The sequence below is a fragment of the Lagopus leucura genome, unplaced genomic scaffold, assembly GCF_019238085.1.
Source record: "Lagopus leucura isolate 7727_CA_CO unplaced genomic scaffold, USGS_WTPT01 249-0_obj-0_obj, whole genome shotgun sequence".
Classification (NCBI taxonomy): Eukaryota; Metazoa; Chordata; class Aves; order Galliformes; family Phasianidae; genus Lagopus; species Lagopus leucura.
Window position 1 is genome coordinate 1 of NW_024969314.1, and position 27,330 is coordinate 27,330.

Consider the following 27,330-nt stretch of genomic DNA (forward strand, 5'->3'; position numbering starts at 1 on the left):
TCTTCTCAGCTCTCCTATGAAATGGACCCAAGAAGGAACTCCAAATCCTCTGTGCTCAGCTTCTGCTCCTGTCAGTGGGACGGTGACAAAAAGCTCCCACAAACATCATCCTTAGTGCATCAGCTTTCTGGATGCAAACGGACCAGTCCAGAAGCTCCCGTGAAGCAATTGTTTGGAACTCTACCTTTGTGGGGTGAATTAAAACATTTGTACTCATCAGAATTAATTCTCTGTTTTCATTTTTAGCGTATTTGTGTGACAGTTTTTTTACGTTTGGTTTAAGAGAGTCCTTCAATTCTGAGAGATAACAGGAGTGGAAGCCGATGTGACCCACGTAGCATTTATCTCAAACTGCTAGGAAAGCTTGCAGTCTCTCTCATGGATGCTTCTCTCTTGGATGTCTCCTTCTCGGAGGCATCTAGGCATTTGAGGTCTATTGTTTACTTTCACAAAACACACACAGTTTATATAGGATGTGCTTGGGAACAAACCCACATTCCTGTCCACCACCATGGCTTATACAAGGAGAAGAGGCTAAATGGCCAAATCTAGTTCTCAGGGGAGAAGTTTCGTCTTCCTACTCTAACAGCTCAACAACGGTAGAAGCACCTCAGTGACTTCTGCATGGGAGAAACACTGGCATTAGCCATTGTGTTTTGGACTGCTTGTTGGCCAGACCAACCTCAGCAGGGACTCACTGCCTGCTGTGCTGCTGGGTGTGTATTGCAGGCAGGCACATCCAGTATGCTTCTCTTTCTACAGCATAAGCTGCTTCTTACAAGTGTACATGCTGTAAGTTTGGTATAACCATACACTCTTTCTTCAGCTGAATGAAAGAAAGGATGGAAGACAGAGAGGTGACACAGGACAACCAGCATGGCTTCACCAAGGGCAAATCCTGCTTGACCAACACAGTGGCTTTTTAAGACGCTGTGAAGGGAAGAGACACTGACCATCTATCTGAACTTCAGTAAGGCCTCTGACACAGTACAACACAACATTCTTCTCCCCAGACTGGACAGACATGGATTTGATGGCAGGACTGTTCAATGGGCAAAGAACCAGCTGCAGCATTGAGTCCAGAGTGTGGTGGTCAATGGCACAGGCGAGCTGATTTAGCTGTGCATGTCCTTGTTCCCTGCAGGGGAACTGGACTACACGGCTTTTTAAGGTCCCCTCAATGCTAACGGTTCTAGGTCAAAAACGTTAGGAGTCAGTGGTAACTGATGGGGGGTAGTGCTCCTCCAAGCAAACTACCCCCCATGCAAAGCAACATCAGCAATCCACACTGAACTCTCCATCAGGGACACAGAAGCCTTCTGTATGTCTGAATTAAGTGCGGGCTGCAGGTGCTCCTTGTTATTACCCGAGAAGAAACCGACCTGGCCAGCAGCAGCCAGGTAATCATTAAGTGCATGCAGTAATTAAACAAAGTCCCCAAACCCTCGCCCGGACAAACCCGGCAGCATGCACAGAGCTGCCTCCACCTCGGAACGGCTCCGGGCCGAGGGCGGACACCTCTCGCAGCCGCCCCGCGCCCCGCGCCCCTCCCGCACCTGCGCGGCTGCGGGCGGCGCCGGGACCGGCCAGGGCGGTGGCCCCGCAGAGCCGCCTTAAATCCCGGCCGCCCCCGTCTCCCTCCATCCCTCCCGCTGTCCGCTCTTTGTCCGTCCCTCTGTCCCTCTGTCCGCGCGCGGCCGCCAGCAGCGCGCCGGCCCCATGGGTAGGTGCGGGGATGGGTGTGCGGGAGGGTCGAGCGCGGTGTTCATCCCGCTGCTGGGTAGCGGTTTTTTTCAGGCGGAGTTTGCCAGGGGCTGTGTTGTACGGTGGTTTGAGGCGCACGGGAGAAGAAATCCGTGCAGTCGGTCCTCCGGGCTGGAGTGCTGCCTGGGCTCCCGACCTGAGATGCCCAACAAAACCAATGCCAGGTGCTCAACGTGGGGTGTCCAGACAAAACCAGTGCAGGGTATCTAAATACAGGGTGCCCAACAAGGCTGATGTGGGATGCCTGATAAGTCCAACACAAGCCCCCTAGTGTGGGACACTCAATATGGAGTGCCCAACGAGACCAACGTGGGGGTACCTAATGCAGGGTGCCCAACACAACCAGTGCCACTGCAGCCCAGATGGGTTGACTGCCTCTTGTAGTGGTGGAGATCAGCAGGCAGAGCTTGCCCCAAGGGCACCTGGGTCCTGTCGTCTTGTCGGGCAAGACGGTGGGACCCCTGGGAGGGAGAAACCCTCTGTGCCCATGTAGCATCAGGCTTGCTATGCTGTGGGTTTGTTTTAGCGCTGGTTGTGTCAGCCTCTTTCTGGAAGGGGCTCTGCAGCTGTTGGTCCTGGGGACAGGAGCATCCTTGTGAGGCTGCTCTGGGAGGAGGCTGAGGCTCAGCCACGTGAGAGCAGCTGGCTGTGAAGTAAGAACATCCCTTATGAGATCACAATCTGGTAAAAAAAAAATACCTCGATATCTCAAGGAAATACAGCGTGTGGCTGCTCAGAGTGAAAGAGAATAGTTCTAGGGCTTGTTTCTTGTGAGGAGAGAATGAATTACTGAGGCTTGCCCTGAAGAGGGAGTGCACCAACATGCCACCCACAAACCCCACATTTGTGGCTGAAATTGGTGCAGAATGCCAAGAGTTCTGTTCTTTTGGAGGTCTGTCCCTGAGGCTGCCTGCTACTGGAGTTGCTTGGGCTGTTTAGGTTCCTCTGTTGAAATGTTGGCTATCTGAATAACACTGCTTATATAGTACATCATTTTTTTATATATAATGTTGTGTTCTTTATAGAATTGTGGGTTTGTAGGTATGTGTATATCTATATCTATCTATCTATATATATTTATACGCAATATATTACAGCATGTCAGTGCTGAATAGCGGAATAAAGCTGAAATAGTTGACACAGAGGTGTCCCAAAAATGAAGTCAGTCAGCATTCTCTGGAAAATGCTTCTGAAAGATTTCTTGCGGAGGTGATAATTTCATCCTACAGCAAGGAGGGGGGAAAAACAAAAACAAACACACAGAAAAACAATCATGGAACTTGCAGGAGGCTGTTTATTATTGCAATATTATCTTAATGATAATGGACTAGTTCATGTGTTGCTCTAGTATATGCTGACATCCACTTTGTGGGTGCTGGCCTTCATCTGGTGCAGTGCAAGCTCAGCCAAGCGTGCCCTGATGGGCAGTGGTCACAGGACCCTCCAGATAAGCCTCCAGATGACATGAATGTGTGGCCTTGTGCATCACTAGTCAGGCTGTGCGCTCAGTGCTTGTTAGGTCTGAGAGATGGACAGGACTCAGCAACCATCTCTGCAGGACACTTCAGCTGTGTTCCTCACCCCCGGCTTGTCCTGCAGGTGACAACCCTGTGAGTGAACTGAAGCAGGGTGCATCTCTGCAGGTGAACTGTGTGTGCTGTGCAGCTGTGGGAGTGCTTGACACAGTGAAAGCAGTGCTTTGCCTCCTTGGTCCTTTTCCATGTTTCCCTGGCAGCTTATGTGAATCTAAGCATTGGCTACATTTTAGTCTGAAAAGCAAAAGGAAATTGAGCTTTTTGATAGTCTTCTTGCACTCTAAGTCCCTCTGACTGAAAATTTACTTGTTTATTTGTTCATTTGTTCTTTTTGCCTTCTCCCCCACAGCTGCAAAAAGTAGGAGTGAGGGCTCATCAGCGGTAAGTATTGCTCTCTCTTATGCTACAGTGAGTTGCTGTCCTTGCTCTTTGGGTTACTTTGGATAAATTTGATGTACAAAAACAAACAAACAAACCAAAAAAAAAAACCAAAAACCCACAAATCAAAACAGCATAAAAGCCAACACCCTGTAAACATAAGATAAACATACTTTACATATAAAGTAATGAATTACTGGCCAACACAAACACCAGGTAGCCTGGCAGCTTCCTACACCCCAGCTAGGCACTGGCACGCTCACCATCCTGGTAAGAGGTCTGAAGAGCCTTTGGCCACAAAGATACCAGCTGGGACGGGAGGGTCCCCAGAGCTCATCCTCCCCGACACTGAGCTGTCAGCACCTGCTGGCTCTCCTGTGGCATTCTTCCTTGTGAATCTTTGAACTGTTAACAGTACCTCTTGGCTACGTCTGTCTGCAGCCTTGAGTTTCTTATCTTCCAAGGCTTTACTCTGCAAACTTTCCCTGCAGACTTTCCCACAGCTTCCTCAGTAGCTGAAGCCAAGGGTGTGCAGATGGGTGGTGCCAGTCTCAAACCTGGGATCCCCAGAGCAGAGGAATGTTATGGAGTGTTATAAATCAGATGCAGCCTCTGGGTTCTTACCTGTTCTGCAGTAGATGGAATGCTTTCTGGACCTGGGGTTCACAACAGTTGTGTCAGTAAATGTACGCATGCACATGTGTAATGCACGAAGGCACATCTAGTAAGGGCTGAGAGAAGCCTTCATGATGGTTCCCATTGGCTGACTCTGGAGCAGTGCTCAGCTCCACTCCTAATCTTTTCCTGACAGCTTGTTTCCCTGTGCTCTCAAACTGGGCTTCTTCTGCTCTCTGGCTTGCAGTGTGGCTACACAGATGTTTGCACGTGTAACGATTGCTCCCTGGCTTGTGCACTCTCCTCTCTGTGACCTTCAGGCTGCTAAAAGTGGTGCCGGGGTCGGGGATGGTCATCTGAGCAGCTTGCGCATTCAGCTGAGCGAGACTGGAACTTACAAGTGACTCCTGTCTGATCTTCGTAGAATCATGGGGCGGTTTGGGTTGAAAGAGACCTTAAAGCCCAGCCAGTTGTAACCCCTCTGCTGTGGGCAGGGCTGCCACCCACCAGCTCCGGCTGCCCAGGGCCCCTTCCAGCCTGGCCATGAATACTTCCAGGGATGGTGCATCCACAGCTTCTCTGGACAGAACGTGCCAATGAAATTTGGGATAAATGTGGATGGTCTTCCTCTAGAGACGCCTCTTTCAGTCCATGGAGGACATGAGAAATCAAGAGCAACAGATCTGTTTAGGCCTCTGGTTTCTGTTGCTCTAAAGCTGAATGAGTTCCACTCAGTGCTCACCTTGGCAGAAGTCAGATTCTTTGGGTGAAAATTGTTTGCCAAACCGCGGATAAGACGTGCGCAGCAATAGCCAAGGAGACAGCAGCTGGGCTGCTTGGTCGTCCTCATGGCTGAGTCTTTCTAAAGCCAGTGACACTCTCACCACTTCTACTTTAATTTCTCTTTTATTACTTACAAAATCTTTTTGCAGCACGCTGCTTTTGTTACGTGCTGTGCAGCTCATTAAGGCTTTGTCCAGAGTCTACTGGTGATGTGAGCTCTCCGATTCACCCATTCCAGTCAGGCTTTCCCTGTATCAGGTTTCTTTCCTTTCAAATATGAAGTAAACTAATTTCTGAATTCTCACAGCATAAAGATAAATAACGCCATACTTGCCCACGCTGCTTAAATTTCATCTGTTTCACCTATGAAATGTCCTATACCCCTCCACTGGTTATTATTAATCCTTCAAATATGCATTGCTTTTTTTTCATTTGCCGACAGCTCACGCATACACGTTTGTTTATTATTAGGCACCAATGTAAGAAACACTGGAGCACTGGAACAGGCTGCCCAGGGGGGCTGTGGAGTCTCCTACTCTGGAGATGTTCAAGTCTCACCTGGATGCCTGCCTGTGCGACCTGGTGTAGGGAACCTGCTTTGGCAGGGGGGCTGGTCTCGATGATCTCTAGAGATCCCTTCCAACCCCTACGATTCTTTGATTCTGTGATTAAATATCTGCTTTATTGGGTCTTGGATGCTATATTCAGATGGCTCCTGGACTCTCAAGCCTTTGTAAAACTATATTATTCTATTGTTCCTAGCTGTCACTGTAATCATATCCAGATGCAATCAAGTTTCATAGAACTTAATCTATGGGTAAAAATGGCTTCAATTTCCTTATTCAGAAAATAGTTTAAAAATATTAGAGCTGAATGATCTTTACAGTCTAGGTGGATCACTGAAGTGGATGGGGATTGGTGTAGCTTTGGCTAGAAAGTCCTGAGGTTTATTAAAAATCTTGCGACTTTCAGAATTAAACCCTTAAGAAGTGAAGTAGGAAGGGTTATGTCAGCTGGTGTTTCTAGTAATTTTAATAGCAATTTTATCATAGAATATCCCGAGTTGGAAAGGCTCCGTAGGGATCATTGAATGCCACCCCTGGCTCTGCACAGGAACTCCCAGAAATCAGACTGTATGTTCCCCATACAGACAACACATACCCAAAGATCAGACCATATGCTCACCCGCTGAGAAAAGCATGTGGTCAGAGATTTAATTTGCAATTCTAGTGATTAGGGTAAATTTACAACTGATGGATGGCTTTCTTCTCTGTCACAATGGGCAAGAACTGTGTCATGAGTTGTGTTGTAGCAGCCATGCAGATGCCCGTTGCAAGAGTTGGAGGATCAGGAAATCTGGCAGTTAGTGCCGTGTGGGTTTAGCTGAGGAGTTAAGCCAGTTTTAGTGGCAAGAAATGAAGGATTCTTTGCAAAGCAGAGAACTTGTAAGGATGAGGAGCTTTTCTGCGGTTTGTTTGAAGGAAATGGTTAATTAAATTGTTTGTCCCAACTGGCACTATGTATCTGTAGACCCAGGCTCCTAATTTCCCTGTGCTTCTGGGGCTTGGGGTTTCTTTTCCAAAAATGCTGGCTCTTTGCTTCTTTGATTACCAGTCAAGATTACTGTGAGTGCTTAAGATTTCAGATGTGTGAAGTGCACAAGCTGGAAATCACACAAAACCTTGCTGAAGATGTCATGGGAAGGGAAGATGGGAAGTCTGAGATCTGAGAACCAGGAGGGGAGAGTGGGAATTGATTCTTGATTTGGGCGAATGGCATCCTCCCACCTCAGCCCACACAGCCTCCTCTCCCTGAGCACCCAGCTGCTGTGCAGAGGCTGGATGGAACTTGTTCAAACAGTAGGGCACAGCACACCATGGTAGCTTGCGCTGCACAGCTCTGAGCTCTGCTGTCTTTTGTTTCCAGCCGGGCTGCTTTGGCTATCCCTTGAGCATCTTCTTCATCGTCATCAATGAGTTCTGCGAGAGGTTCTCCTATTATGGCATGCGAGGTACATCCCAAATCCTGCCTCTCCCTGTCCCTGCTGCTACCCAGCCCTGACTCTGGTTTGTAACCTGCTCTTTTGTTCTTCTTACAGCTGTGCTCATATTGTATTTCAAGGACTTCCTGCGGTGGGATAACAGCCTTTCTACAGCCATCTACAACTTCTTCGTTGCCCTGTGCTACTTCGCACCCATCTTGGGAGCGTTCATTGCAGACTCTTGCCTGGGAAAGTTTAAGTCAGTGCTTATTCTTCCCTTAAAAAGCAAACAAACAACAAACCAATGTACTTCAGGATCATTTTTCCCCCAGATCTGAAACTGCACTGGGGATTATCAAAATTATAGATCTGCTCATCTGTTAAGCTTACCACCTGCAAGTAGCCATTGAAATAGTGAAATACTACGTCACCTGGTATTAAGTGAGACTTTTAGAATGTATTCTAAAACATTTTATAATTTCAGTATTGACTTGAGTCAGAGGGAGGTCTTACTGAACTGCAACATTCTTAAGTTATGAGCTATTTTTGCCTGCATGTAGTCGCTCAGAGAAGTAATGCTGAATGAAGTGCTTAAAGTGCTTTAAGATATAGCCAAATTACTTTTAACAACCTGATGTTGCTCTTCTTTATAAATGTCATGATTCCATTAGTGTTTACTTTGCCAGAAAATGCCCAGTAAAGGGTTTTATTGAGGGCAATGAGCGAGGAATGCTGTCAAAGGTCTCCCAGAGATTAGAGATGAGGCTGTCGTTGGAGCTGGTTGTCTGCAGGTTGTGCGGTCTTCTACCAGGCTGATGGCCTCTGGGAGACCAGCTCTGTAATCAGAGCCAGGTGTTCTCTCTGTAGCTGGTCTGATCAGTGGCATCTCTTTGCAAGCAGTTTGATGCCCTGCAGATTGAACGTGTGTGCATCCATTGGTTCAGATGGCATGCTTTAAAGAAGGACCTGATCACCGAGTGTGTGCTTCCTCTGCTGCTCTTGCTCCAGGGAGCTCCAAGCTTGCTGTGAGGCTTTCGTCAAACAGATCTGGGCTGTCCTAGATCCCTGAGCTTTGTCCTTTATTACTATGGGCTGCTTTGCCTCTGGGGCTGCTTCTTCTGAAAGACTAACTACGGCCAATTACTTTTTATTAATTTCCAACAAAGTTTGAATGGGGCTGTTCTTCTGTGTGAGGAAGAGGAATGGGTGTTAAAGGCAAGGGAGACATGGTGATTTTGTAATACTGCCTTCACAACAGTGTTTCTAGGGGAGCTTTTGTCTTTAAAATATATTTAAGCTGCATGGAGGAAAGAAAAATAAAGAACATAGAGAATACTTAAGCAATATTAAAATTAGCATAAGTTACATACCTTAGTAGTCAATTTGTACTTCACTGTATGTGAAATAAGATAATGGCATTTTCTTGAGCTGGTGGTTAAGTGGTAACCACTGAAGATTTAAACAATTGTTTATTGTCCCATGACCTCATGATTTTTAGAGAGCCTGTTTGTCATCTTGCCTTGCTTAGATAGAGGGTGATATAGTTGATGCAGACTTCTGCTTTTTCACATGTATGTATAAACATTTAGTTGCCAATGTTTATTTTCTCTCTTTATAACAGGGCCATTGTCTCCCTGTCCATTGTCTATACAATTGGGCAAGCAGTCATGGCTGTAAGCTCCATAAACGACATGACAGATCAAAACAGAGATGGCAATCCTGATAATATTGCGGTGCACATGTGAGTTGACTTGTACATGCATGTTCTCCAGGTTGGTGGTGGACAGGGCGGACAACTTAAGACTTAAATTGATGACACTTGCATTTCAACTGTCTTGCAGTCAACCTTTTACATCAAACTTCAACTAAAATAGCAGAATGATTTCTTTCTTCATTTTTTTTTCTACTTTATCCTAGTGCCCTGTCTATGACTGGCTTGATTCTCATTGCACTTGGAACTGGTGGAATCAAACCTTGTGTGTCAGCATTTGGTGGGGATCAGTTTGAAGAACATCAGGTATCTTCCAGATTTTCAGTGATACGTGTATTTTTACTGCTTGGCTATTACAGCAATATAATGAAGTACATATGTAGAAAAGTGTCTTACTGTAGTGCTTCATGAGTAAAGAAGATCAATAGCAATGTGTCTTGAACTGCGCAATAAGTTGGTTCAGTCTAGGGAAAATAAAGGTGCTCTGGCTAGCCCTTTCTAAAATCATTTTTGAAAAACATTTTTGTTCTTACTGTAGGAAAAACGAAGAAGTAGATTCTTCTCTATCTTATTTTTGTTCATTAATGCCGGAAGTCTCATATCCAATGTGATCACCCCAATTCTCAGAGGTAAGTCCACACGTTTGTTCATAAAATACCTAAATGGCAATAAGGAATGAGTATTGGAATGCAAGTCATACAGGCTAAAATCAACAGGAAATTCAGTCTTCAAGTTTTCTTGTAACTTCTCAAGGATGATGTACTACCAAAGAGAGTTTCCAGTCTGGATTGCTTTTGATCTAGCACTTCAAGTGTATTTTAATTCCATAGAGGTACAAATACTGCACATCCTCCAATGCCTTTAAAACTGTCACTCAAAGTTGTGTTGTTCGGTGAAAAGGGAAAGTGAGAGCGCTCTGCTCAGGAACCGAAGGAGATTCATTCTGAAGTGCCCACAGAAAGACAGAAGCATTTATGCATGTGCAAACACACTGATCCATGCAATAAATCATGCTTTTATACGGTACAAGATTGCTTTCTCTTCTGCGTACAACAAGCTTATGCAGCCATTATAGGGATGCGATGGTTGGAAGAGGAAGACCACTTTTTCTCAGAAGTGAGAAAATGTAATGCAACCTCTGGAATAACCCTAATGCTCTCGACCAAAATTCTGGCCCTTAAATTCCTTGATGGCAGCTGACTAGAACTGATCATGTGGAAGTGTTTTAGGGGTCTGCTTCATGCAAATTCTATTATTTCCCAAAACAGAAGGAGACGTGCAGACACCACAAGACACAGTTTGCTTCCATGATGATACAGGGGGAAAGCTACCTTGGAAAAACTAACAGATTTGATTGAGGAAAGTTGTACCATCGTTTTCTCTAATTGTTTAAATAAAAAATGATTTTAAAAAATGAAAGTAGTAATTAGCTGCAAGCTATTTTTTTCCTAACGAAAATGCACTGGCACACATTGCCCAGAGATTTTCCCAGAGTCTCCCTTCTTGCAGACCTCCAAAAGTATGGCCCAGGGCAACCTGGTCTGGGTGGTTGAAATTGAGCAGAGAGTGAGATGAGGCCCCTTCCTACCTCTGCCCTTCTAAGGCTTCTGTGATGCATTATTCCCCTTCTCAGTAATGTAAGTAGATCTGTATCATGGTCATCCAGCTTGTCAGTTATCAGCAGAGACTCTTTTTTCCCTTGAGTCAACAGTGAATGCAAGAAATAGAAACTCTATGTGAAATGTTGGCAGCAGTCCCTGGGATTTGTATCAAACATTACTTTATATTTCAGCTCAAGAATGTGGCATTCACAGCAGACAGCAGTGCTACCCGCTGGTGTTTGGAGTTCCTGCTGCTCTCATGGCTGTTTCATTAAGTAAGTTGAACTGTTTCCATCTTGCTTTCTTGCTGTAGTTAGGTGATAATGATTTCTGAATCATGAGGAAGTAGTTGAAATCTGCAAGTATGAATCCCTAGAAATACCTGATTATTTCTGCAATATGTAACTTGTGAAACTTTTTTGGAGATAGGACAGATTGACCCAAAGTTCCCTCTTTTAAAGGAGACACTGGTGAAGCTGAGGCACAATTAAGCAGAATGACTGTTTGCGCACGTGGATAACGATAGGACAAGGGAGAATGGTTTTAAACTGAGACAGGAGAGGTTTAGGTTAGATATTAGGAGGAAGTTTTTCACACAGAGGGTGATGACACACTGGAACAGTTTGCCCAAGGAGGCTGTGGATGCCCCATTCCTGGAGGCATTCAAGGCCAGGCTGGATGTGGCTCTGGGCAGCCTGGTCTGGTGGCTGGTGACCCTGCACATAGCAGGGGGGTTGAAACTGGATGATCATTGTGGTCCTTTTCAATGCTATGATTCTATGATATGGTATGAAATAGACATGTAATATACTGTCTAAATTGCTTGGTGTGCTGGGTTATATAAATAAAAGGTCTTCTAAATGTAGGATGAGAACTCAGAAAATGCAATTTTCAGATATTGTTCATAGTCCAGGATAGTGAACTGTGCAGGGTAATTGTCCTTTATTTCCTGTAGCGAAATACAACACTAGTATGCAGGGTTGATCCAAATGGTGTATTTCTACTAGCTGCATTGCAGATTGCTCCTTGAGCCTTCCAGCTGCCATACAAAGACCAAGAAATTGATGCTCACATGAGCAGGTTTTGCGGGTTGTATTTTATTATCTTATTTTTTTCTAATGGTTTGGCGGGTGTACGCTGTAGTGTTTGTCCTGGTCATGTCCCCCTTTGGACCTGGCCCCCAGGTGGGCCGCCAGCTCTGCTGCCACTGTCTTATCAGTGCACCCAGCCCAGGGTGACGGCGGCTGCTCGTGTGAGCCCACACCTTGCCAACACGTGGGAGGGTGAGGCTGGGGAACGTGTCTGCGTGTGGGAGCTGAGGGAATGCTGACAAAAGCTGTGGCTTAGGTGACGCCTCACGTGTCCCTGCATGATGTGACATGCAGCGTCCCGGGCTCTCGAGTTCCTATTTAAGTGCAGCAAGGCTGAAGAGCAGATCCGGAGTGGCTGCTGCTTTGACCATAACTCGTATCCCTCCAAGAATGGCCACTAACCTCAAGAGCATCACGGTTTGGTCCTGCATCTTTAATAGCGATATTTACTGATATTTATTAATTGGATTTGTTTTACTGTATAATAACACGGCAATAGTCATGCTCATTACTCCTTTCAGAGTTACTCCCAGCTTGATGCAACTACTTAATTATGTTTTTCACACTAAATTATTTGCCACTGCTTTCAATTAACCACAAATTCCTTTCTGTTTGCTTATTGCAGTTGTGTTCGTAGCTGGAAGTCGAATGTACAAAAAAGTTCAGTCGCAAGACAATACAATGGCTCGAGTTTGTAAATGCATTGGAGTAAGTAGTGCTGGTATTCCCTAAAAGCCTGACAGGAACCTTCAAAGCTGCTCAGTACTTGCACCTACTGCAGAGTTCTTATATTGTAAGGGAAAAACTCTTTTCCTTTCAGAAGACTTCTTACTCACCTCCAAATTTAGACTGCCTTTTTATTTGTCTTTATTCGTATCTCAGTTTATACACACAGAAAACAAAACAAGATGTTAACAATGTGTGAAAGCTTATCCCCTCTTCTGGGAATTATCCTTTTGCTTGTTCATGTTCTTTTATACAGCCTTGTAGGGAGACAGGAAAGTACGCACTGACCTGAGTCAAGAGGCAGTAGTATAACTTACCACAAAAATTTATTGGCTATTGAAAGAATTCATTGTTTACAGTGCGGAGGATATTGATCTCCTCTGTACTAAGGAGGCTGGGGCATTATGTATCAGTGCAAGCCTGTGAGGAAGGGAGCTAAATTTGCTTTCTTAGCTCTGCATATCCTAAACTTAACAGTGTCTCAACTTTGAGATCAGGGCACTTTTATCATTCACAGGCTTCCCCATTCTCCATGCAGACCTGTGAGGCTGTTACAGCCAAGACTGTTGCTTGTCCTATAAACACTACCCAAACCAAATCTCTGTATGTGCCTCTGTCCTTCTCTTAGACCACTGCCCTTAGAGCCTGCCCAGCTTGGCTTTGCATGTTGTCACACTCTGAAAGTTTGTGGAGTCCTTCAGGACTGTAATTTTTGCATATTCAGTACCATTAAATTTCTACAAATTGCAGTTTCTTATAGTGAAATGTGCTCTTATAGCCATTCAGTTCTGAGAAACGGTGCATTAGACATTCTCATGCTATATGGAAGTTTGTCCTAAGTATGCAGGTCTTCCAGTTCCTAACAGCAATCCACTTTAGAGCTGCTCAGAGCAGATCTGCTTGGTTTACCTGATCCCAGGTAACCACTTGACCAGTAGGCACTATGAAGCCATAAATGCACTGTTCCTTCCAGTGCTTGCAGCAGGTAACAGAGCTGGCACCCTCTAAAGAGGAGTTCTAGAAGCAGGAGTGTCACTTCTAACAATAAAACAGCTTATATTACCGATATTTTAACATAATGGATTCTCTCCAGTTTGCCATTAAAAACAGGTTTCGGCATCGCAGCAAAGAGTACCCAAAAAGAGAACACTGGCTAGACTGGGCAAGCGAGAAGTATGATGTAAGTACTGTGTGAGCACTGCTGTCCCTCAGCATCCCCAGGCCCCAGTTCCTGTGCTGCCTGCTCTGATCCATTGCCTTGGAAGCTGGGTTAATAGCTTTTGTACCTCTTCATCGTGTGCAAGTTGATGGCTTATGTCCCATAGTCCCTGGCTGTGTCCTTTGCTCCCTGTACCCTACACACCCTGCACTTCTGTCAATGTCAGCACAAACCTTAGCCCCTTCCCTTCATTTTACTTTTGCCTATGTGTAATTCTCATGCATGAAATGCATTCCACAGCTCCTTGTCATTCAAATGCCTCCTAAGCAGCACTGCTAAAGCCTACCAGGAAAAAAAAACCAGTGTAGTGCAGAGCTAAATCTCCTGCCATTGCAGTGCGGGCATGCCAAGAACAGACTTTTCTGCTGCCAGCGTCCCCTTTAACTGGCACTCCACCCTGGGGTTGTTTTAACAGAAATCAGCAGAAGTTCTGGCACATCCAAAGTTCAGGATATGGGTAAACACTGCATGAGAGGTCCCGTGTCTCCACCTGCTGCTGCGCTGGGAATTTGCGAATTGCAGTGGAAGTGTTGCGTTTCTCACTGACTTCTTTCCTTGTTTTTCCTCTTATCTACAGAAACTGCTAATTACTCAGATCAAGATGGTTTTCAACACGTTATTCGTTTACAGCGCTCTCCCCATGTTCTGGGGAATTTTTGAACAGCAGGTAAAGTAGAAATGCTTTGCTTTGCATTTCTAAATGTGCCCTGTTCTACGTGTTCTGGAGGCACTGCACCTAAGAAGATCTTTGTGTAAGGGTGGGAAGTACTTCTCAGCAAATTCTTCAGCCCAGTTATGATGCACAATGGTTACTCAGTGCTCATGCAATGTCCTGTGGTCCAAGAGCAGTCAGCTGACTTATCTGGGCATTCCCAGGAGTGATCCAGTGACTCGGGCCTCTATAGATCCTACCAGCCAGCAGGTGGCAGATGAAACAGTAACCTGCAGCTTTTTAGTTCCCACTCTTCTCTGCTGTCAGTTGAGGTGCAGCGTGGAATCCTCATCTAAGCACTCTAGAGAGCCAGAGAGATGTATACCATCTTGCTTGATCGCTCAGATCTGTAACACCTCACATCTTGGATATAACCCTGTAATTCCCACTGATTTGGATGGAGTGCTCAGGACTCAGGAAAGCAGGCTTTCGTTAATTAAGTACTGCAGTACAAATTTAGGAGGGTATCTGAGAGAATCAGCTCTCTGTAAGGCAGAGTGCATTACATTCTGAAGACTGCCAGGGTTATGCTTTAGTACTGGTGAGCTGTAACTATGAATGTGACCTGCTCTAAGATTCCCTGGTATTCCTCCTGCTCTTAACTGTATGAGTTTCAACAGGGCCAAGTGTCGGGTCCTGCATTTTGGTCACAACAACCCCAGGCAGCTCTGCATGCCTGGGGAGGAGTGGCTGGAAAGCTGCTTGATGAAAGGGACCTTGGTGTACTGATGGACAGTCGGCTGAACATGAGCCAGCAGTGAGCCCAGGTGGCCAACAAGGCCAATGGCATCCTGGCTTGTATGAGCAATGGTGTGGTGAGCAGGACTGGGGAAGTCATCCTGCCCCTGTACTCAGCACTGATGAGGCCTCACCTCGAGTGAGGTGAACTGTGTTCAGTTTTGGGCTCCTCAGTACAGAAAGGACATGGAGGTGCTGGAACAGGAACAAAGAAGGGCAACAAGGCTTGTGAAGGGCTTGGAGAATATGGCCTATGAGGAGAGACTGAAGGATCTGGGGATGTTCAGTGTGGGGCAAAGGAAGCTGAGGTTGTACCTTATTGCTCTCTTCCAGTATCTGAAAGGTGCTTACAGCGAGAGTGGGGTTGGTCTCTTCTCACTTGTCGCAGGCGACAGGATGAGGGGAAATGGCCTCTAGATGCACAAGTTTAGGTTGGATACCAGGAAAAACTTTACAGAAAGGGCTGTTAAGCTCCCCAGGGAGGTGGTTGAGTCACCGGCCCTGGATGTGTTTAAAAACCATGTGGATGTGGTGCTCAGGGACATGATTTAGTGGAGGGTTGTTAGAGTTAGGGTAGTATGGCTGGGTTGTGGTTGCACTTGATGATCTTTAAAGGCTTTTCCGCCCTGAGCAATTCTATGATTCTGTCCCAGACAGTGGTGCAGCACAAGAGCAGAGGCTGCAGATGCATTGGTACAAGTTGTCCCCCCTAGGCTGCGGAGCATGGGCAGGTTTTTTGGGCAGAGGGATGGAAGGCACTGGGGTCCAGTGCTGCAGTAAGGAGCAGCAGGTCAGGGCCATAGGCTGTGAGCACCTGGCTGACAGCCACGTGCCAGCTCTGCACGGCCTCTGGCTCATCTGCAGTGACAGCTGAGAGAAGCATGTGTGGGAAATCATGGAATCATGGTGAGGCTCCAAGTGTGGAGCATCTGGGCATCTGTCTTGTTTCCTCTTGAGTACTATTTTTCATGATTTTGTGAAGCCAGTAAATGAAGTGAGATGAACCATGAAGATCACTTTGTTCAAATGTTTATGTTCCTGTAGCAAGCTATCTCTGTTTTTATTATACTGTCCACCTTTCCAAACACTTTACTTATGAAAACAATTAGGAAATTTGGGAGACTTATTAACTATGGGATTTACCTCTCTCTTCTTCTGTCAAGGGCTCGAGGTGGACACTGCAAGCTGCAACAATGGATGGGGATTTTGTAAGTGACTTTTTCCCCCAAGATTTCCCCCTTTCACACCCACTTTATTTGTTTGTTACTAACATTTTATTTTATGTTTTTTCCCCACTAGGGAGCTATTCAGATTCAGCCAGACCAAATGCAGGTATAGTAATCTACTTGACAATCCTAAGTACTTCCCAAAGATGATATACATGTATTGTTGCCTTTTGTAAAAATGGACTGAAAAATACTTAGTTGTTTTTCTTTTTATGTTCGTTTTTAACAGACTGTCAATCCAATCCTGATTATAATAATGGTCCCAATTGTAGATGCTGTGATTTATCCTTTAATCCAGAAATGCAAGATCAATTTCACGTAAGTTAATGTATTTACCTGAGTTCAGCAGAGGTTCATTTCAGTGATTCCTTTAAGATGCTCTTCTTGCCCTAAACAAAAGCAAGTTCCAGCCAAGAGAAAAACAACACAGTATTAAAAATGGGGTTAATATTTAACACATATAATAATAAAAGAGCTCTGAGCAGCAAACAAAGGCACCACAGACCACAGGAGCAGAATCTAATAGGAAAGTAATAACGTGGTTTCTCTTCAAGGTGAGGTCAAAGTGCTTTGACTGCACAAGAGATGCTATCTACCATTAATGTTTCCCACTTCCCTATCTCTAACACTCCCCTCCCCTGCCAAGTGTCAGAAGTAGAAACACAACATAACTTTCAGCATCTGATATCTTCTGGGCTTAAAACTACCCGGGACCGGATGTATTTGCCCTTCAATTGCAGGGAGGTGTTTGGTGAGCCAGTTTTAGCGAGTACTGCATGATACTTTTATTATTGGCAATCAACTGGCCAGCATTTGCAAGCAGGCGGAGTGGAAGAGGCTCACCAAACTGAACAAGACAGAGCAAAGCTACTGGTTTCTAGACTGCTGTCAGCACCAGTGATGCTTCTGGACTTGGCTTACCTTGCGCTCAGGCAGCTCTGTTACAGGAGTGGCTCAAGCTCCCAGCAGCCAGCTCCTCAGCATTTTGCCCCACGTTCCTAAAACACAAACTCTCTCATTCCCTGGGTTATCCCATCCTTTGTCGCCTCTAACAAAGCCTGTTGTATCATCACATTGATCTTCACATTTCTTTATGTGCAGAATACATTTCTTAGAATAAAGTCTGTGGAGCAAGATGCAATCCTACTTTTCCATCCTGATATGAAAAACTAGTGGGAGGCTGCTGTGCTGGAAGCACCTCTCTTCATTAGTGGATGTTCTGCATCAGACAATTGATGCCATCAATACAATAGCTGCCGTACATCCACCCTTACAACTTAACTGAATGTCAGCAGCTGCCTCCTAACTCAAAGTATTTCCCTGACTTGCTCCTTTCAATATTTGGTTTAAACATAGCGATGCACACAAGAGTTATTACTCTGTTGTACAAGGTGTAAATTTGCCTTTTCATTGTTTTCTATGGTAGCAATGATGTGTTTTTTTCCTTCTGTTGACTTTTGAAATCAGAAACCCAATAACAATTTTGTTCAGATAGTGGTTAACCCCAGGAATGGGCCCAGCAGATGCAAAGCAACAGGTTAAGATGCTGCAGGAAACTTAATTTCCCAGCAGTGTAACTGTGAACTCTATACAGGATAGCTAAATGCTGACAACATCAGCCCTTCAAATGGTGATGATCTGCTATTTGTAGTCCTATGAGTAAATCAAATGTTTGTCTAACTTTATATATATATGTCTTGTTGCTGAATTAGGCCCCTGAGGAAGATCACTGTTGGCATGTTCCTTACTGGCCTAGCTTCCATTGCTGCTGCCCTTGTGCAAGTGCAAATAGATGTAAGTTCAGCCAGGTGCATGTATGGAATTCTAGTGTTTTGTTAATGTAGAACAGTCTTTCTAAGGTGAAAATGAGTCAAACACTGTGTGTAAAACACTTGGAAATCAGGAATAAGTATGCGTGCACAGAAGTAGAGGGGAGGGAAAATACAGAAGCATACTGCAATCCAGTGAGTTCATAGGCAGTTATATTAGAGTGCTAATCACCATCCCACAAACAGTCTCACCTGTTGTTATGATACATCATGCATGTAAGGCAGCCTCTGGTCTTTAAACTGAGATTAAAAGCTGAAAACCAGAGATTTTCCTTAACAGGGAGCTGCTTTGTGTCTCTGATCTCTTCTGACACCTAAACTGGAGGTGAAGTGTGATTCACCACAGCCGGGGAAGCATCATCACACTATGAGCAAAGATGATTTTATGACACTTATTTGAGGCAGGACTCGGCACATCTAGATTTTCTTGCTTCAAAGGGAGCTGTCATGTTTAACAGACGTAAAAGATGCAGGTTTTCCTTGTAGCTGGGAGTCAGTGACAACTCTGGGAGGTAATGACTGCATCCCAACATCTGAATTGCCATCCCAAGGCGTCCACCTTCCTTAGTGCGCTACCAAGATGAGCTCTCACTTCTTAAATACCTTTTGTGAGGAATGAGGAGATCACCATTTGATGTCTGGGCTCACACCTTATTTTGCCTCTGTCTTCTAGTGGGGAGCAAAGCACCTGGCCTTCAACAGGACTCATCCTGAGTGCCCTGCTTGAAGGATTAGAGCTGTGCATAAACACGTACTCACACTGGGCAGAAGCCTGGTCACAGCTGGTAAATCTCCAGGCTGTTGCACGGGAGCATCCTGCTGAAAGGAAGATGTAGATCTATTTTAGTTGTGCGATTGTACCTAATGAGAATGAAAAAGACCAAAGCACAGGAGGGGCTCAGGCAGAACTGAAATAAGTGCAGCTCTTGAGGCTCTACAAGAGCAGAATCCATTTACTGTTACATTAGGTGGAAAGTGGAGTCTCCAGTTGTCCTTTTTCTTTGGGCTCTCGCACTGCACAGTGCACGTGTGTGCTTCTGAGCAGCACGAGGGCTGGGAAAAGGAGTCAGAACACAGCATAAAGAAATTCAGAAACCTGCACTCCTGTAGGATATGGGGAAAAGCTGTCCCCTGAACTGCTGAGTGGAGTTGGTATTGGCAGCACCCTGTAAGAAGAGGATCATGCGAGCGTTGTGAAGGAGAAACATCCTTTATGAGGAAGCAGTTGGAAAGCTTTGAGGCTAGCAACTAAAACATGATTAAAATTGCATTCTCATGACTGACTGACAAATCATCAGGCAAATGCTAATCTTCAACGTGAGATAAATAACAGAGTAGTTATTCCAGTGCATCCACCAAGTGACTTAGGATAGAGCACTGATTTACTTCTTTCTTTCCTACAGAAAACTCTTCCAGTTTTCCCTGCAGCTGGACAGGCCCAAATCAGAATAATGAACCTAGGTAATAGCAATGCAGATGTGACGTTTCTGCCTGATCTTCAGAACGTGACTGTTCTTCCTATGGAGTCAGTAAGTAAGGGGAGATGGGGAATAGGAAGTCAAATTTGAATGGAGCAAGTCAAAGTGGTTCTTAGCTAATGACTGAAAATTCAGTATTTTCTATGTGTTGGCTTTTTTTTCCCCTCTGTGCCACTTCTTAACAGGAAGGACTGCTATTCCTTTAAATAATAATAAGAAGAAAATCCTTCCAGGCCTAGAAAGTCATTGCTCTTACTCTAAGTGATCACTTATGTGAACTGGGATATGTTTCTGCGGCTGCCTTACTTGAGCTCCAGATTCTGCTGTTGAAGAACCCTTTCAGGGTCTTTTACAGCACAATTTGGATTGTTAGCTCTACTGACTGCAAGACACAGTGAAGCTGATGGATCTTTGTAACAATGAATGCAAGGAAGTCTTACCAACACGTTTTGTGGTAGTCTGCTGTCCTGCTTCCATAGGGGAAGGGAAGCCCTCTTCCACTCTCCTCCAGATATAGCTTGCATGGAAACCGAGCTGTGGGGAGAAGATGAGGGTGCCCAAGCAGAATCCTGAAGTGGAATTGATGTACCATGATGCACACCTGAACACGAAGGGTGTACAAATACTCCATTCTCTACCATAGACATAACCCAGGTGTTTTGAATTGTTCTATGCATCTATAAAGCAAAGATATATATTTTTAAATAAATGTGGTAATTTATTATTCAAGTTGTATTACATTCCAAGCCTGTGAAGGGTAGTTGAAATATCTAAATCATGTATCCTGGCAGTAGTAACTTGTGTTACGCTGAAACACGAAAGCTGCAGTTTGGATCAGCATCTTGTAGGAAGTGTTGCCATGTGGAAAATGGTTTATACTCGTGCTGTCTCTGTTGCTAAACAGAATTTTGCTAACGGTGAGCTAGATTTATCTGGAGAAGGAGAGACACAGTGAAATGTACAGCTTTTCCACAATGCTTGTAGGAAGCTTTGAGGTTTTTGTGAAGGAAGACATCACCGATCAAACAAAATGAGCATCTGGTGTAGAAAAGACAACAAGAACTGAAGTCAGGCATTGCTCACAGTCTCTGATACTTTGGATGTAACATCCCTGTAAAATTTCGATTCCCCCCAAATTGGCATTTCCTCAGGGGTAGAGACAAATGCCATCACATGGGCATTCACAACAATTTGTCGTCTTTGTAGACAAACTACAGGATGTTTGAGACTTCTCAGCTGAAATCTGTAATCATAAGCTTTGGGACCGAGAGCAGAAGTGAAAGTATCGACTCGAGCAGCAACACGCATACTGTCACCATTAAGAATGCAGCAACAGGCATTGTTTCTAGCTTGGTAAGTCTCCCTAAATCCTAAGGAATACATCAGTGCCACAGCAACTATCTATGTGGAGTGTGGGAAGCTCTGGGTAGTTCTTCTTTTTTCTTTTCCCTCTTATTCTCTTTGCCGCCCGAGGGAAAATTGTACCTGAATTGTAAAGAGCAGGCAGGATACTGGGGGGGAAAAACCAAAGCAAACAAAACAACAACAAAATTCACCAACATCTGACCAACCTGACTTGACAGTTACTGTTTTGCTGAATTTACGTGTGTGGTCTTCAAGGATTTTCTAGTAGATGTTTCTTAGCGGGAACCTAAAGATAAGGCCTGGAATCTTGCTCTGAAACCTCTGTGAATTCTCAGTTGTATGTAATAGCACACGTTTAAGCAGTTCGCTGATGCCAATGAAGTGTCTTGACTAATGCTCTCTTCCACCAGCGGTCAGATAATTTCACATCAAAACCAGAAGAAGGAAACAATCTAATCAGGTAAAGCTGATGTTGCTCCTCAGCTTTTCAGTGGCATGACTACTTCACTCTCCCTCTTCTGGGGATTCTTCTTGCTTAACGTCATTTTCTATCCTGTAGGAGATTTCCACTTGCTGGACACCTCAGTTTAGAGGGTAAAGGAATTTCCAGAACAAAATTTATCTGAGCTATCGTACTTATCTATTTAGCTGAATCTTGGAAGTATGTTTCACACTGCCTAGAATTTCTTTTGCTATAGGCAATGTGTCTACCTTCTTTTGAATTGCTGGTAAGAAGTGTCCTACCAATTGGTGTAGGAAATATGGTTTTTTTTTTCCCACATCTTCCATTTGTAGCTGCTGTAGTAGTTTGTTACTGCCAGAAGTAAATACTCCCTTTTTTCATTTCCCTGTGAAAGCAATAAGGTGATGTAGGCCTGTCTTGCTTCTTGCATTATCCGTGTCTGCGGGGATTTACGGTTCTTTCAAAAATGTTCGTTTTCAAAAGTAAAAGGAGAAAGCTTAATACTCGTACTGCCAAAACATGAAGTAAAACTTGAATTCTTTGAAATACTAACCAAAGTGTTCATCATTCCTATGTGTTAAAGGTTTGTAAATAACTTGCCTCAGACAGTCAACGTCACTATGGGTGACACGGATTTTGGAATACTGGAAGAGACAAGTATCAGTGATTACAATCCCTTTCCGGGAGGAAGGTAAGTGTGTCCCTCATCTAAATCAATCTCTTAAAGAAACAGACGTACTTGACCCTGGAGGAAAGACAAAGGACATTTTATTTTACACAAAATTGTCTATACATATTTCTCTATTTCTATATCTTTTCTCTTTCTATATTTCCATATATTGAACTGTTTTTTTTCTTCCTTCAGAACAGATGATATAGTGATTGTTGCAGATTCAACTAATTGCACAATAACTTCAGAGGCATTAGGATATGGTGGTGCTTACACAATCATAATTAATGAGGTGAGTTGCTGTTGAATGGGCAATAGTTCTCCACTTTAATGTTCTTCAATTGAAATACACTTGAACAATTATTTCTCTTGCCCTTAATTAAACAGATAATTCTTATGTTAAACTGTCTGAACATAAACACCAATAAAAATAATGATGAGCATGACAGTGACATACTGCAAAAACTTCATATTAATCACCAGTGGCTTTAAATCCGGAGCCCTGCTTGACACGAAGTATTCGCATGAACTCTGATGTGAAATAATTGCATTTCTTTACTTGCTGCATGGTGCTTCATACACAGTGCCCTTTACTCTCACAGAACTTTGTGTATGATTACATAGATGATATAACACTATTTGGAATTCCTCTGGTGGCCAGAATCGTTACCACTGTTCCTAATGCATTATTTTTTTACTTTCAGTGTTCTGAAGACGTGACTCAATTAAGATACGTTGAAGATATCCAACCCAATACAGTCCATATGGCTTGGCAGATCCCTCAGTACTTCTTATTTTCATGTGGAGAAATAGTCTTCTCTGTCACTGGGCTGGAGTTTTCATACTCACAGGTAGGCTCTGCTCTTCAGGTCATTCACGTGTTAGCTCAGGACTCTTAAGCCCCCAACCTGTACAAATGGAGATCTCCTGAGGCTCCTCGTTCCTCCAAGATGGTTCCGTATCGCTGCTGTTTGAACATTATTCTCTAGAGCCCCCTAGCGGGACTGCAGGCAGGTGCACACTGTTTTCCATGGAGCCATGCTGTACCGCTTGAAGATTTGTCACCAGTTTTCCAATCACCTCACACGTGACCTTCCATTGAAAATGAACAGAACAGTACTGCTGCTGTTAAACCAAACTTGAGACCCCTCAAATACAAATTGAGCCACTACTGACACTTCTGCATCAAAATTGCACTGGTTTAATTTGGTTTCCCTTGCAGTTGTTGACAGCAATTTGTACACTTCAAATTCCTTTGTCTTCTAACTTCATTTGTATTATTAGCTCTGTTTCTTCCCTTAATTCTGAGTATCTTCTGCAGTTATGAGAATATAAATTGTGGCTTGCTTGGCTATGAAGCACTCCTTCATTTAGTGTGTACAAAGTGAGATAGCAGGCACATTTTGCATTTGGCTACTTAGTGCACACGATGTAAAAAGTGTTTTAGCAGTAATTACAAAGCTCTTGTTTCTCTTGTTGCTTCTTGAGATTTATTGAGTTCTAACAATTAAAGTAAACAGGTTAAAAATTTCTCCCTCTCCTCCCCGCCATGGACAACCAGTGTTGTTACAGTGTGAATAATGCTGTAAACATCAGGAAGTGTTAACAGTGTGACTAAAAATTTACTGCTTTCCTCCTATAGGCGCCATCTAATATGAAGTCAGTGGTGCAGGCAGGATGGCTGCTGACGGTGGGTTTCGGTTACTTAAATGTCCTTATCATGGCTGGAGTATTCAAACTGAGCGAGCGGGTAAGCACACAGGCAATCAGCGTGCCTTTGTATTGCACTATTAGAAAGAGGCTCTAACATAAAGGGAGTCATGGCTGATAATTCTCAGCCATAACTTTTGAACACCAGTCAGTCAGCCTTGCCATGTCCCTTCTTTCTTCTGGCACCATTGGTTTCAAACCTCCTTCCTTCAGGCATGAAAGCAGTCATTCTTCTGATGAAGAACATTTGGACAAACCTTCAGACTACTTATGGCATTCCCTAGTGAATCCAAAAGGGTGATGTTTCAGAGAAGGAAGAGCCTGTCTTTGAAAAAGGTCTCTCAGTCCTGGTTTCAGCTGAAGTAACCAGAGAGTGTGAAACACAGCAGATGAGGGTTTTCAGATGGAGAGAGAGAGCATTTTGAGACTAGAGTTACTAGTCTCACTCTCCACTGTGATCCATAGAAACAGATCTAATATTTAGTCCTCAAGACATGCAGTACTTGTGTGTGCTGAGTTCCACATTTGGAATTGAGCTCATTGCTTGCAAACAGCAAAATGGTGTAATTCTTTGGAAGAATAACTGCTGATGGCTAAATTATACCTTTTTTTGGTTGTTTTTTTTTTTTGTTTTTTGTTTTTTTTTTCCAGTGGGCAGAGGACATTCTCTTTGCTGCCTTGGTGTTTGTAGTTTGCATCATTTTTGCTGTCATGGCGTATTATTATACATATATTGATCCAAATGAGGTTGAAGCCCAACTTGTTGAGGAAGAAAAGAAGAGACGAATAAAACAGGATCCAGACTTGTATGGAAAAGAATCTGAAGCTGTCTCTCGGTTGTAGAAGGTGCATTTAAGAGCATTTGTGAATCATGGTAGCTTGTTAACTGTCCCTGCAATAACAGGAATCAGGATATTGCTGACATCACTGGGTAACATACCTCATGGGAGAGGCTGAGAAAAGCTGTTCTGACTTAACATACAGCCTCTTGGGAAGCAAGATGAAATGATTAATCTCTTGTACAGAAGATGGCATCCTGAGGAAACTCCTGCAGAATTTGCACTCTTAAAATGTACCTCATAGCATTAAAATATTGAAATTGCACTTGGCACTATTCGACACTCTACATAGATGTATTTTTATACTGTATTTCAATTTTATAATGTGGAGGGGTGGGGAAAAAAGTGTTGCCAAGAAATAGTAATTGAAGCCAAACTGCACGATTCTTCTAGCTTCACTGTTATTTGGAAGCAGGTCACATATGCCTTAAATTCTTTTGTATGTTCTTAAGGATAACGGGAGAAAAGCTCTTGGATTTCTCAGATTAAAATGTCTGTACTCCACCTAGCAGTACCTTGGAAATGCACTGTGATGTGCTTTATGTGCCTATTATTAACTGCCCATTGGTATGTCCTTAATTAGTTGTGTTAATGGGGTGTTCACTGAGGTGAACAGACAATGGCAAATTATATTCTGAATAACCAACAAGAATAAAACTTGTGTTGTAACAAATTATTGAAAGCAGTGTAAGAGTATGACTCACAGTTGCATGGATCTCCATCCACGCACACATGTGGAACAATGTGTGCATCCCCCAGGAAAACATTTAGAAATGGAACTTAAAAAGGTGGGAGAGACTGTGCAGCCAGGCCCAGAGCATGGCCAGGCAAGCACACTGACCAGCAACTTTTTTGCACGCAGCTGGCACTTTCTATCCTGTCATCTCTCTATTTACCCATGCTTGTTCCTCTCCAAACCGTACTGACCTCTCCCTTTCCCCATCCCTGGTCTCATAACAGTGTTCTTCTCCTGCATCTCTCTGTGAGTCTTGTGATCCCACTGGGCTGTAAGGTGATCCTGGAGAGCCTTTCCATATATACAAAGCAGTGGGCTGCCTTCTGCTCCTGGGACAGCCCCAAGGCTCCATCTGCAAGAGCTCCTCTGAGGACATCGGAGCAGCTCATGCCAGCAGCCTGGGCAGCCCCTGTTTGCGTTGCTCTGACTGTCCGTCTTGAAGCCGTGACAGAAGGAATCATCCCTTGGGTTGGAATCAAGTGGTTTGGTTTTGAGGATTAGAGAGGTGTAAGACTTATCTTTAAATCTGTCACTGTTTAGCTTTGCATGCTGCTGTCCAGACTATGAGGCTGCTTGGAGGGTCATCTTCTGTTACAGAGAAGATACGCTGAAATCAATCCAAGTGAAAGTCGATTGTTGTAACCTCAGCTCTTGTAGTCAGACAGCAGTGTGTTCTGTATTTCGTACTTAATTCACCACTCTTGCATTTTTTTTTTTTTAATGAGAATCTGTTCCAGCAGTCAGATTTGAGCTTTGTGTGAATAGACGGATGTGTATGCCTGCATCCCTGCTAATAACGCATACAAACTGCACAGCTTTGAGGTTGTCTCCTACTACTTACTGTGACCGCTGGGGCCAGCTCCCTGGATTCATTCAAGTTCTTCCAAGCAGACTGCATTGCTCAGGTTAGCAGCTGGGGAAAAAAAAGACCAGAAAAAGCTAACGGAGTGAAAGCTCTGAGTTTAAATGAAACAGACTGTGCAACATAATGAGAGAAGCTTTCTGATGATTACAGTATGTGAAGATCAGGGGCCTCCCTCTGCTGGAGAATCACCTGAAGGCTCTCAACAATATTATGTCCTCAAGGACCCAGCAGGTGAGCTGGGTGTTGGGATGTCGTATGGGAGGAGGGCCTGGGGTAGATGTTTGATCAGTGCAGAGAGCTTGAAGAGCTGGGAGCAGTATGAGCTTGGTTGAAAGGGAGGGCTTTGGCAGTGTGGTGTCATGGGTGAGTCACAAGTCACAAGTCCATGGAACCGGATGGGCTTCATTAGGGTGCTGAGGGAGTTGGCGGGGGTGATCGCTAAGCCGCTCTCAGCTATCTACCAGCGCTCCTGGTTGACTGGAGAGATTCCAGAGGATTGGAGGCTTGCTGATGTGACTCCCATCTACAAGAACGGCCCTAAGGAGGATCCGGGGAACTACAGGCCTGTCAGCCTGACATCAGTGCCAGGGAAGGTCATGGAACAAATCCTCCTGGGAGATATCACACAGCTTGTCCACGGGATCAGGCCCAGCCAGCACAGGTTCATGAAAGGCAGGTTGTGTTTGACCAACCTCATCTCTTTCTACGACTGGGTGACCAAACTGGTAGATGAGGGAAAGGCAGTTGATGTAGTCTACCTAGACTTCAGCAAAGCCTTTGACATGGTCTCACCATGGCCTGCATTAGAAATAGTGTGGTCAGCAGGAGCAGGGAGGTGATCATCCCCCTCTACTCAGCACTGGTGAGGCCACACCTCGAGTACTGCGTTCAGTTTTGGGCCCCTCACTACAAGAAAGACATTGAGGCCCTGGAACGTGTCCAGAGAAGGGCAAGGAAACTGGTGAGGGGTCTGGAGCACAAGTCTTATGAGGAGTGGCTGAGGGAGCTGGGATTGTTCAGTGTGGAGAAGAGGAGGCTCAGGGGAGACCTCATTGCACTCTACAACTTCCTGAAGGGAGGCTGTGGTGCAAAAGGGGCTGGCCTCTTCTCCCAGGCAAATAGTAGGACCTGAGGAAATGGCCTGAAGTTGTATCAGAGGAGGTTTAGGTTGGACATTAGGAGAAACTTTTTCTCTCAGGGGGTGGTCAGGCACTGGAATGGCTGCCCAGGGAGGTGGTGGAGTCGCCATCCCTGGCAGTGTTCAAGAGGTGCCTGGATGAGGAGCTACGAGAGAT

The 27,330-nt window shown here is 44.6% G+C and overlaps 1 protein-coding gene across 1 annotated transcript; it reads left to right on the plus strand.

Moving 5' to 3' along the window:
• Positions 1–1,669: 1,669 nt before the first annotated feature.
• Positions 1,670–25,086, plus strand: SLC15A1 (solute carrier family 15 member 1). Its single transcript, XM_042895025.1, has 23 exons — positions 1,670–1,723; positions 3,649–3,680; positions 7,002–7,086; positions 7,174–7,315; positions 8,678–8,797; positions 8,974–9,073; positions 9,306–9,396; positions 10,560–10,643; positions 12,085–12,167; positions 13,279–13,365; positions 13,982–14,071; positions 16,018–16,062; positions 16,154–16,186; positions 16,310–16,398; positions 17,793–17,874; positions 19,313–19,438; positions 20,594–20,740; positions 21,163–21,212; positions 21,799–21,906; positions 22,081–22,177; positions 22,590–22,736; positions 23,528–23,635; positions 24,247–25,086. Exons 1-23 carry the CDS (start codon positions 1,720–1,722, stop codon positions 24,436–24,438), a joined length of 2,142 nt encoding a protein of 713 aa, XP_042750959.1. The 5' UTR covers positions 1,670–1,719; the 3' UTR covers positions 24,439–25,086.
• Positions 25,087–27,330: the final 2,244 nt, after the last annotated feature.

What these genes read in the sequence shown, in the direction of transcription:
- SLC15A1 (XM_042895025.1), top strand. An exon ending in ATCAGTTTGAAGAACATCAG is followed by an intron (nt 9,074 to 9,305) that starts GTATCTTCCAGA and finishes TTCTTACTGTAG; the next exon opens with GAAAAACGAAGAAGTAGATT. An exon ending in AAATGCAAGATCAATTTCAC is followed by an intron (nt 16,399 to 17,792) that starts GTAAGTTAATGT and finishes TTGCTGAATTAG; the next exon opens with GCCCCTGAGGAAGATCACTG.